Source organism: Choloepus didactylus, chromosome 2 (assembly GCF_015220235.1).
Source record: "Choloepus didactylus isolate mChoDid1 chromosome 2, mChoDid1.pri, whole genome shotgun sequence".
NCBI lineage: Eukaryota > Metazoa > Chordata > Mammalia > Pilosa > Megalonychidae > Choloepus > Choloepus didactylus.
The window spans coordinates 187,010,524-187,022,899 of record NC_051308.1 but is presented as its reverse complement, the minus strand read 5'-3'; the positions used below and the strand labels follow the sequence as shown (position 1 = coordinate 187,022,899).

Below are 12,376 nucleotides of genomic sequence, written 5' to 3'. Positions count from 1 at the left end.
AATTAGAAAGTCATATAATGACCCCCACCTACCCCGTGAACCCATCCCCCATCCCCAACAACCACCAACCCATGGCTAATCCTGTCCCATCCGTAACCCCATTCATTTCCATGTCTGTTGTTATTTTGAGGCAGATCCCAATATCTTGTCATTTCATATGTAAACATCTCAGTACGTTATCTCTAAATGATAAGGAAATTTTTAAGAAACCACAGTTAACAGTATCACACCTAAATTAATAATAATGCTCAATATCATCAAATAGCTAGTCAGTGTTATAATTTCTCATTGTCTCATTGTGCCAGTTTGGATATGTTGTGTCCCCCAGACAAAGCCATATTCTTTAATGAAATCTTTTAGGGGCAGACATAATTAGTGTTGATTATGTTGGAATTTTTTGATTGTTTCCATGGAGGTGTGACTCAATCAACTGTGGGCAAAACATTTGATTAAATTATTTCCATGGAGATACGTGCCGCATCCATTCAGGGTGGGTCATGATTTAATCACTGGAGCCCTATAAAAGAGCTCACAAACAGAAGGAGCTCATAGCAGCTGAGAGAGACATTTTGGAGAGAAGCTAAGAGCTGCTGACACTGACGCTGACACTTGGAGACGCTTAGAGACTTTTGGGGATGCTAGACCAGAGTTTGCTCTGGAGAAGCTAAGAGAGGACTCTGATTCTTAGATGCACAGGAGCTGAAGAAGCTAAGAGAGACCCAAAGATATTTTGGAGAAAGCCATTTTGAAATGCAACCTGGGATCAAAGGAACAGCAGGCACCAGACATGTGCCTTCTCAACTGACAGAGGTGTTCCAGACACCATCAGCCATTCTTCAGTGAAGGTATCATCTTGTTGATGCCTTAGTTTGGACACTTTTATGTAAATTTGTAACTTAATAAATCCCCTTTATAAAAGCCTATCCATTTCTGGTATTTTTCATAAAGGCAGCGTTAGCAAACCGAACACTCACAAATGTCATGTAAATGTAAATATAGGAATAGTCACATACATGGTTTGTTTTATCAGAATCCAAATAAAGGGCTGGGACTTTTGAAAGCAAAAGGAGGTGCTATCAACATTTAACAGGCATAAATGGGGGCTTTTTTTTTTTTTTTAAATCTAAACAGGGATGTACAAGTAACTATTTTGGTTTATTCCACTTTCTCAATACCACTACAAATGTCTTTGTAGGTAATTGGAAAAATATAAAGGAAGTGCAGCTCATATTAGTACTTTTGTCTTTCTCCTATGTCCTTAGGTCTCTCTGCTCACTGGTGTGCAAATGGACATACTTGGCAGAGAAGGGCTGGGATGACAGTTTTTGGAAGATGATTGGTTTGGAAGACTTTGTTGCAGATAATTACAGTAAAATAGGTAAAAGAATAAAAAAACTCGTGTGTGTGTGTGCGTGTGCATGTGCATGCATGTATGAGGATGTCTGCTTGTTTTTTGTTTTGTTTTGTTTTGTTTTTGTTTGAATTAAAATGCAGAAAGAACACCATGTGTGTTACTAGGCTCTTGTCTTAGGACTTATATGGACTCAGTGGAGATACATGTCATGAAAATCTGCATTGAAATTTAGAATCCTGGAAGTTGGGCTAGACTGGGGAAAATATTTGTATGGAACAACTGATATAGCATAATCAAGAGTGTGCTTGTATGAATTATTTCCAGTCAGTACTAGAAAAATAGTTCCATGAATTAGGTTCAACGGGCAAGGCAAAACCATGCACAGGAAAAAAGAGAGCAGAATCGAAGCTAAAAACAAGATGTAAACTGCAACATGGTTTGCTGACAAAGCCATAGTGTGCAAGATGTCCAGTTTTATGTGTCACTGACTGCATAATAAAGGTATGGGTGAGGGTTTACCTGGTAAAAGAACTCAGGTAGTAGTATATATTACGATAGCTGACACATTAAAATTTAAGGTTTGCATGATCATTTCACTAGAAGGTATTTATTTCCTCTAGCCATTTTGCTTAAAATTCTAGCTGCCATCGAGTAAGTAATGATGCCTCATTAAAATAGAAATACATTTGTATTGTTTAGTGTGCAGGCTAGCATGTTATAAGATTAAAAAGTAGAGTGGTTTAAACAAAATAGAAGGTTATTTCCTTTTCATGTAATAGAATAGAGATAAGTGACTATTAGGGCAGCCCTGCCATTTTGAAAATACAGCCTCCAACGTAGCATCCAAGTTAGCTACTCAAGTTCTTAGCATCTCTCAGCCAGTGAGTGGGAACAGTTGGACCAGAGAAGTCCATGCACATTCTTTTGGAGGGAGCGTAATGTGGAAATGGGCTGCGTCATTTATAATCACATCCCATTGCCTAACCCTTATTCATGGGGCCCCTTTAAGTTCCAAGAATGGCTGAGAAATATAGTCACTGGCTGGACAGCCATATGTCCATCCATTTGACTAAGGCTTGAGGGTAGTACTATTAAATATTGGTGGAGTGGTGTCTACTACAACTTCTAATCACCCTTGATAACTGAGTAACATAGCAGATTATTTCAGTTTTACTTTTCTCCAATGGAATCCTTTTATCTCACTGGTAACCGTGGGAGTTCAATTGTCTGTGGTCTGTTCAACTACTAGTAGCCAAATCTGGGGAAAATAACAGAGCAAGGGTAGTACACATAAAGAGCCATGTTAGAATTTCTTTGACTTAGGTGATACCATCTCAGGAGCTGAGCTGGTAGAAAAGGGGAGAAACTTGGAACCAGGAGAAAAGAAGAAAGCAAAGCAGCAGTCACAATTCATCAACTACATTCCAGGTACTTTGCTAGATGATTTATATACATTATCTCATTTCATCCTCAGAAACCTACTTGGATTGCTATTCCATTTTACAGATGAGGAAACTGAGATTCAGTTCCTCACCCACTATTAAGTTATGGAGCCAGTAGTAGAATTTAGGTTTCTGACGCCATGCTTTTCTACCAAAGCAGACTGCCTCCTTGGGATATACTAGATTGAGGGCACTGACTGGGTTATATTTCTGGCCTCCAGTGGACAACCGAATTGTCCAATATTTAGCACCCGAAGCCAACTTGAGCTAGCTTGGTACAAACATCCGTATCTGGACAGGAGTAGGGGTGTGGTGGGATCTCAGACTGATAAGGGAGGTATAACTTCCCAGGATATAAAGAAATTTGATACGTTAAGTCCTAGTGGTTGGTTTTTAAATCCTAAGTGTTTAGACCATTTGGAGCCAGCAACTGGGACAGCAATTGAAGAATGGAGTCAAACTTTGCCTTTCTGGAGATTGGGGGAGCTGGCAAGAGTATGGTGTGTTGTGACTCCTGCCAAGCAGACTGGGATTTTGGAGAGTGCTTCGGGTCAGAACCATACAGGAAAGTGAAGCTAAACCAAAAGTGCCAGGTGGGCAGGGACCAAATCTGCCTTACTCTTGAGTATCTGGGCATGGAAGGTGTTGATAAATATGTACTGATGGCACATGTAAAGCATAAGCACAGTTGTTTGAACCAGATAGACAGGAGTTAAGAGAAAACTATGGCAAAGATAAATACTGGGGCACTAGGTACTGGTCTTCAGAGCTAAAGCAGGACACCTGAGTCTCCTACCTGTTATTATGGAGACTATATAAGCTCCTGGCCTGATGAAGAACTATCATGACCCAGTGCCTGGGGAGGGTCTCTAGTCCTGTAACTGAGGGAGTGCAGGCAAGTTGGACCTAACACACTGAAGTAAGAGCTACGTTAGTCCTAGTTCTAGCACTAGTGGCATGAACTCTGCCAAGTCTCATGTCCTTTCTGTATATCCCTAGTCTTGCCTGTGAAAGACATACTGGTGCCAATTAAGACTCATGGTATACTGCTTTCCTGACATTATACTGTTGCCGTACAACCACTTTCTTCTTACAGTTTCATAACTATGTAACAGAGTTATTTTTATTTGTACTATTCTACAGCTGAAGAACCCCAATCTCCAAAAGGTTAAGTGTGCCTAACTAATGGCTACATTGTTTGCAAGTGGTAGAAGCAGAATTCAAACCTATATTCAGATGACTCCAAATTCTGCTCTCACCACTTTGGGGAATACTGCCTTTCCAATTAATATCCACTGTATGCCTGTAGTGAATAAAAACTAATCCTTCTTCCCCTTCTATTTTCCAAGCACAGTTTTCTGTGCGTTCACATACCTTGTTTCATGTAGTTCTCAGAATCATGACAAAAGTACTCTAGCCTTCTTTATACATGAGAATCAGAGAGATTAGTAACCTTGTCTAATTGCACAGAGCCAATAAATGGTAAGCCAGGATAGATACCCTCCCACTGGGAAGGTCTAGAAAGAACTAATCTTTTACTGGAACACAATTTCAATTTCAATTACTTAATTGTGTAAGTGAATTTTAGAATTTATACACCCCCTCCCCAAATTAGTTCTTCCCTGAGTATTCCCATATGTTGAACATAGCTTTATTGTAGTATATATTGATTACCTGTTTATGTGCATCAGTCTCATGCTAGACTGTGTGTCCCTTGGAATTAGAATTTTTACTAATTTACCTATATATCCCTAATACTAGCACAGGGCATGATGCATTTTAGTAGCTTATTTACTATTTGATTAATAAGTGAATGAATTAATGATTGAGATGACTAGGACTGGGATGTTGACTCTTTTTACTTGATAAAAGATATAATGTATTCTTGATTTTAACAGCATCTTAGGTGACTTGGGTTCAACTTCATCTCTGATTTTCTGATTATTTTAATATTTTTATGCTTTTTCGTCCCTCACACAAGACCCATGTTTAATTAGTATATTAACTCTGCTAATAGAGCAATACCTACAGGAAATATTCATTAAAAGTCCATAATGTTAATCTAGCAGAAAATTTCCAGAGTCACTTTATTAGATTTTTGCCTGTTAAGTTAATGGATTTTTAATGGATGTCCTAGGGAGACATATCATTAACCAGAATATTGCTGTACATGAATTAAAACTTACCCATTCATCAAAATTAATTGTATGATGTTTCCTTTGATTTCCATATCTGGTGACTTGAACTTGTAGTTTCAGCCTGAACCAAAATTGGAAGATATTTAAGAGCATATTAACTCTCAATTGTGACTTTCAGAAACTCCTCTGAAAGCTACCTCCAGACATTCGTTAGCAATTCTTGGAACTATGAAAAATGAATCTCGGAAGCCTCCCTATGAAGTGTTAAACATTTCCAGTAGACTCCTTGCCTGTCAAGATATGGGCAATATAGCACAAAACCTTTTAGCAGATTTGAGCATTGAGCGTCCTGGATTTGAGCATTAATACAATTATCATAATTTGCTCCATGTGGAGCTCTTAGCCAAGTCTTTACCAGCCTTCTTGGACTCATGCAGTAAATAAATGCTTTCCCTAAAAACTGAACACCTCAGCAACTGATGGTCTTATGGTCTTATGAGGAATATTTTAGAAATAAATTATTTATGAAGTGTAAGTTAAGGATCAAATGCAATATTTATGTGGTGTATTTCAAGGACAGGGGAAAAATTTACAGTGTTTTAAGTAACTACATGCAAGTTTCAAAAGCTAAAATATTACTACCTAATGCCTTCTTTCAATGAGATAATTTAATTGTTTGATTTTGGAACATTATGTGAAGTAAGGAAAAATAGTTTTGTGAATCAAAAAATATAGCAGAAATTCCTCTACAATTGAAGCTGTGCTATTCTATTTAATGTTTGAAAGTGATAGAGAAAGCCCAAACTCAGAATTTTTGTAGGGAATTATATATCCACAGTCCAATAAAATGATCTGTGTCAGTAAATTTTGACCTTCAGTTCCACATGGATCATTCCCAGGTTACCTATCTAATCCTAAACATCTATCAAAAGCAAACAGGAAGGAAGACCTCAGCAGGGAGAAAAGACCCTCAGGGAGATAAGCAACATCCCACCTGTTCCAATCGATTATCCAGGCTCTCTTTCAGCATGTCCCAGTTGCCTTGTTACTTCCTGGGAAAAGTGCTTCATTGTGTTATTGGGGTAGGCTGCTTTAAGAAAATTCATGTTTGCAAGATGGCTGAATTATGGAGTGATTATTTGTATTGCAGAAAGATCTTTGTTATATAAAAGGATTCAGCGTGCTAGCTTGTAGATCATTCATGATTTGAGGTCAGGGAAGCCAGGCAAAGAACAAACTTAAAGCACAAGTAGAAGGAGTTACTAGCTGTTAAGTAGTATGCAGAAATGAGGATAAAGCATACATGAAGGAAGACATTTCCTTGAGGAGAGGGAAGCTGTTTTTTATTCACTGGTTTTCTCTGCCCCGAAAGATTGTATTTCAGGCATCTGGTGGCGTGGGCACAGTCCCTGGCACATAAGTAGACACTAATGAAATATTTGTTGAATGAGTGAATATGTTTTTGAATGAAGGATTTGATGAATAAGTCCCCTTTTGGCTCTAAATGTCCCTAATACTTAATGGACTCTCCATAAATTCCTTTGAGTTAAATGGTACTACTAGGGGGCAGAGACAATGATTTTATTACATAAAATCAGTATCCATAGTCCGTTTGTACTAACACATCTGCTACTTTAGAAGGGTCCTTTGTGGAAGGCACATCCCAACCTGAATGATATCTGCAGTCCAAGCTCATTCTTGTGGCAAATTGCTCAGAGACTTTTCTGTAACAGGAAATATTGCAGACTCCTTCACAGGAAAAAAAAAAAAAAATTAGGTAAGTTAGGAATTTCACATTCCTTAACCCTGAAATAACTGAAGCTGCATTTTAGATATTTTTGTACTGCAGGCTTAAAAATGTAGGTAAAGGATTAATGTCAGTATTTTGGGGGGACATAGATGTGTCTGTACACCCTTCACTGTTCCTCTCTTAAGGTTTAACCAGTTGAGAACAATTCAGAGAGCCAGCTGAGGTAAAGTGCTGAATTGGCTTTGGTCAGACTGAATTAAATAGCATGGAGGGCTCCTGTGTCTTTTCTGCATCTAGCTGGACTTTGGGAACTACCTGACTCTACCACCCATTCACTGGCAAGCCAAAAAGCTGGGACAAAGAGAGAAGAAACCTGGCTTGATCAACTTACTTACTCCATATCAGTGCACTGGTACACTTCTGGTTAACATGGTCCCTTGGATGTTGGGCTCTCTCAAGTCTCACCAATCAGCTAAGTGACTTCTCCTCCCATGGGTAGAATAAGTAAGATATAGAAACAGGAGATAAGAGTGTTCTCATCAATACAGCCCCATTCTGGGGAAGAGAAGAGGAAATCCCCTTGTAAGAATATGCCTAAAGGGCTTCCACCAACAGTGTCCATCATAACCAATGTTAAGAGTGTGACTCCAGTGATGCCATCCACAGTTGTGGGTTTTTAATCTCTTAATACCAAATGTTATGTATTTGCCCTGTAGAAATGGGCATGTATATATAAGGGTTCATCCATTCATTCTGTTGAACGTGAGACTTCTTTTTCTTTGGTGTGAATGAGCAGTGACCATTTCTGTCCTTCAAGGGCTGCTCTCAGAGCTTTACTGAACTGCTGCTCCCTCTTGGGATCAGGTGAGTACGTGCTCTTTTTTAGTAATCTGTGTTGGGTGGTCTGGGGAAATCTTTGACCATTGGTAATCCCAGTCTTTTCTAGGCTGTGTGGGGCCTGTCAGATCACTATCTCCCATGTCCTGAGTGGGTCCATCCCTGTGGGTGCTTTGGGCCAGGCTTTGAATTTACACTTCACTCTGAACCTTTTATCTTCATCTTCTTCTCACCCTCTTCTTCTCACCTTCTTCCCTTCTACACATTCTTATCCAAGCGATAGAACAAGTTCTTTTCAGTATTGCAGCAAGTATATTTCCTCTGAGTAATGTGCTGCCTTAATTTACCCTTTAAAATTAAACTTCTGCTTGATGGAACATGGCCTGGAGGTCCCCATTAGCAGTCCATCCCGACATCCATCCATCCATTCATCCCACCACACTTACTGAGTGCCTTCTGTGTGCCAAGAGCTGTGCTAGGTACTGGGGATGCAGAAATGAATTCATCATGGTCCATCCCCTTGGGGATCTCCATCTACTAGAGGGGAAAATAAATTAATAAATAAATTTAGTAATGGACAATAGATATCCAAAGTTTTGTGGGGAAACAGAGTACTGGTGATAGATTCAGGGAAGGCATCTCATGGAGGAGGCATTTGAGATGTGTCTGAAAAGATGAGTAATGGCTTCTGAGGCAGAAGTAACAGTACAAAGGCACAGAGGCATGAAAGGGTGTAGGATGTCAGTGAATGGTTTGGTGTTGATAGAGTATAATGGACCTTGAGTGGGATAGGCAGGTGAAGGATGAGATAGGAGAATGGACTGGGTTTAATTTCTAATGGGATTTCTATCCTTCCTTGAAGATGGGGGCTACTGGTAAGATATTCAATATGATTTGTTCCATTCTTCTTAATAGATGGTTCTAATTACTACTCCTGCCAATGCAGTAAATAAAATTGAGGGTAACAGGGACCATTTTAGAGTTTTGTAAACTCCGGTGAAGTGTGTGTGTATGAAGTCCATTTTTTTTCCCCATAATCACGTATCACATGCAGTCCCCATTATCCACCCTCCCTTCCACAAAGTTTTGTTGTGAAGCTTAAATGAAGTAAAGGATGACACAGAACTGTGTGGTTTATAAATCCTATAGAAGTATCAGTCATTATCATTTTTAAATGGCACCTTGGCATCTGAGGGACAGCAATCTTCAACACTGCATTGGGCCTGAAAGAAATAACTGTCCTTCAGCCTCCTACTTACCATCTTTAGATTCCAAGAAGTATTGTTTCAGCTGCTGGCCCTTCCAGGAATAGCCAGAAGGGCAAGGGAGCAGTGATGACCATATCATTCTGTGAAGTAATGGTTATCAGATGTTTTGCTTTATACAAATCTTCATGGAACTGCTCCTTTTTGCAATATGACATCTAGAAGATTATTGGAAGCCCTCAGAAAGTGAGCTCAACCTCCAACTTCCCTACTTCTGCTGGAGAGTCAATGGATACCAGAACTGAGAGGGATCTTAGAGATTTTATTCTACCTCCTTCATTGTACACATAAAGAGAGAATTTCCTAGGTCTTGCAGCATTTTAGTGATGGAGCTGAGACCAGAAACCAGGTCATCTGAACTGCAGTCCTGAGGAGGCTCTTCAGTGACTCCATGCTACTCTCCTATTTAAGCATTTTCAACAACTTTTTGGTCGTTAGCCAATGTGGGTACCAGCATTTGATTGAGACTAATCACTAGGAGAATAGCACCAAGAGAGACGACTTATCACCCACTCCATTGTCCTCAGCCTTGCAAACCCAAGAATTGGACTCTGCCCAACTAGCCAGGGAAAATTTGATCTTGGATTATAAGAATATACCAATCAAGCTCTTAAGAGACTGATATATTTTAAACTAGGATAATTAAGTAATATACTAGTGATTGCTATCTTAATGGTTAAGTGTTTGATCACCAGAGTCGAACAGTCCTGAGTTTAATTTTTACTCTGTCATATGCATGCCATGCAAGCTTTGCCATATCTAATGTTGGATGAGGTACTTGATGTTTCTGAACTTTAATTGGTATATTATGAGGATTAAAGAACAAGTAAAGCTTCTAGTACAGTGGCTGGCACATAAGTCCTCAGAAAATGTTAGTTCTTAATACCATAATTGTCCATGTCCATGAACTCAAATTTCTGTCTAGGTGGTAGGTCATGTCTGCCAAAGCAGTGCCCCTTGAATAGTTTCGCCTAATTATTGTCAACTTCTGACTTTAGGGAATGTCTTTTTCTGAGCTCTATCCTTGTGTTCACACAGCCGTTTTCCAGATAGGATATAATAAATCCAATCAGAGTTCTGCTTCTAAATCATAGTCAATTTCCAGTCTTATCTCCTTGAGAAATCACCTTGATTAGAATTATAGTTTTCCCTAAATTTTTCAGTCCCATTTTGCTGGTATTCTTTAGCTTTTCCCCACAAATAGAAGGGCACATATCTATAGGCAAATAAAAAATAGGATATGTTGATAAGAATTAATTAGAAAAATCAGTGGCTAATATTCCTACAGTGTTTATATCTTTAAAAGAGTATTTCTTCTCACACATCATCACGTCTGTTTCTCTCATCAAACTTGTAAAGTAGGTTTTATTCCAGTTTTACATTTGGGAAAACCAGAAGTCACACATTTTTGAGTCACTAAGATCTGGGATCAAATCCCCAATTCACCATGCGTTGGCTGTATAACCTTGGGCACCTCACTAAACCTTACTGAGACTTGGTTTCCTTGCCTATAAAATAGGTGCATAGGTGCATTAATTCCTATTTTCCATGGTCCTTATACAGAGTGTCTGATTTCTGATAAGACCCCAGTAAACAGCCATTAAATTAACCAACACAATAAGATTTAGTACTATTTGTAATATGCTGACAACATGGAGCCAGCACTGGGCTCCTGTAATACCAACTCAAATGAACAACCAAAATGGACTTATGATGATTATATTCAAAGGAAGGAAAACTAAGAAGGGTGGGCCCATGGTGTGCAAAGACAAAATCATGTTAATGACCAAAGAGAAAGGAAACACTCAACTCTTATTTCCTTTCTCTTCTCATTCATTAACTTAATAATGCTAAGTACTGAGCTAAACCCTTGGAAACAATAATGAACCCAAATGAACACGGTTTCTGACTTCTTAGAGCTTTCAGTCTAGTAAAGGATATGTTAATCAGTCAGTCACAAAAGTGCCACTGAGGTTAATGCTACAAAGAACAAGTAGAGGGGACTTCAAGAATATGTAATATGGGATATAACCTTATCAGGGATATCAAGAAATGCTTGAAAAAATAATGCTTAAACTAGGTTGATAAGCATTAACTTGATGAAGAGGGTTAGGAAGACTATTTCAGGTAAAGGAGGCTGCATTTGCAATAACTCTGTGGCAGGAGAGAACATGGTAATAGAACACCAGTGTGGCTGGAGCTGAAAAATTTGCAAGGAAATGGGATGCAAGATGATGCCGAAATTGTTGTCACAGAGAACTGGCTTCATACAGACAGAATGTGACTGAGAAAAAATGGAAACCTAAGAACGTATTTTGACCATCTTAAGTCAATTTTATATTTTCCTGCCCCGCTGGACATCCCCAACTAAGAAGATGGGTTGCGGATGTGATCTTGGTGTCTCTGAGAGTAAGATTGAATTGCTGCCCAGAGAAAGGAAATGGTCATTATCCCAGTCTTCCAAAACTTTGGTCCCTAAAAACTATTGACCTTTGTTCCTACTGCCAATGATGTAAGAGATCTTAGTTTGGAGTATTACGTATATAATTATGAAAGAGAATGTCATCAGGAACTAGCCAAGGTTCACTATGAGTAAGTCTTGCTAATCTAACCAACCTCAGGTGTTGTCTTTTCTTGAAATTCTTCTCTCAGTAATAATATTCTTTCTGTCTGGGTTGTTTGTACATAATCCAAGCTCCGATAGCTCCTGGTACTTTCTATTTGTGTGTTTATGTGTGTTTACTCTTTATCCCTAAGTAGACTGTTGCTTTTTAGGGCTCTTTATCTCCTCTGCCTAGCTTAACCACTAAATAAATGTTTTATGTATGGGTGGCTGGGGCTTGGTGGGGTGGGGTGGGGTGTGGATATGAGGAATCGATAAATATTTTGGTTTACTAAAGCTTCTGGAATGCAGTATACCAGAAATGGGTTGACTTTTACAATGGGGATTTATTAGCTTACAAATTACAATTCTAAGGCCATGAAAATGTCCAAATTAAGGCATCAGGTGGAAGATACCTTCTCTGAAGAAAGGCTGCTGGCAGATACCTTCTCTGAAGAAAGGCTACTGGCATCTGGGACACCTCTGTCACATGGGAAGGTACATGGCCAGCATCTGCTGGTCCTTCTCTCCTGAGCTTCGTTTCTTTCAGCTTCTGGCTTCAGTGGCTCTCTCAGCTTATGTGGGTGTGTCCTTGTCTCTCAGCTTCTGTGGGGCTTCTCTGGGCTCTCTATCTTTTTATGTCTTTTATCCTCTCATAAAGGACTCCAGTAAAAGGATTAAGATCCACCTCAAATGGGGTGAGGCACATCTCCCCCAGTAGTCCCACCTACAACAGGTGTGCACCTACAGGAATAGATTAAAAGAACATAGACTTTTCTGGGGTATGTAACAGCTTCAAACTAACACAATAACCAAGACAAAATTTTTGATTTGCCCACACAGCTTAGCGACCCAACATGCTTCTCCTTTGATCATCTACATCTCATTAAAAAGTACCATAATTTTCCCAGTTGATCAGCACCCAAATCTAGAAGTTGTTTTTGATGCTTCTCTTTCTCTTGCACTTTACATTCAATCCGTCATTAAG

General features: G+C 39.2%; 1 protein-coding gene across 9 annotated transcripts in view; it reads left to right on the top strand.

Moving 5' to 3' along the window:
* FGGY (FGGY carbohydrate kinase domain containing) overlaps positions 1-12,376 on the top strand; it is a 472,286-nt gene that overhangs the window by 207,052 nt on the left and 252,858 nt on the right. For 8 of the 9 annotated variants that reach the window (XM_037827092.1, XM_037827091.1, XM_037827085.1 and 5 more), the window contains 2 exons: positions 1,263-1,378; positions 2,678-2,782. In XM_037827092.1, the coding sequence (XP_037683020.1) occupies positions 1,333-1,378; positions 2,678-2,782 (151 nt within the window). In that variant the 5' untranslated portion in view covers positions 1,263-1,332. The remainder of the gene's footprint in view (positions 1-1,262; positions 1,379-2,677; positions 2,783-12,376) is intronic. The other variant, XM_037827090.1, reaches the window with a different exon arrangement.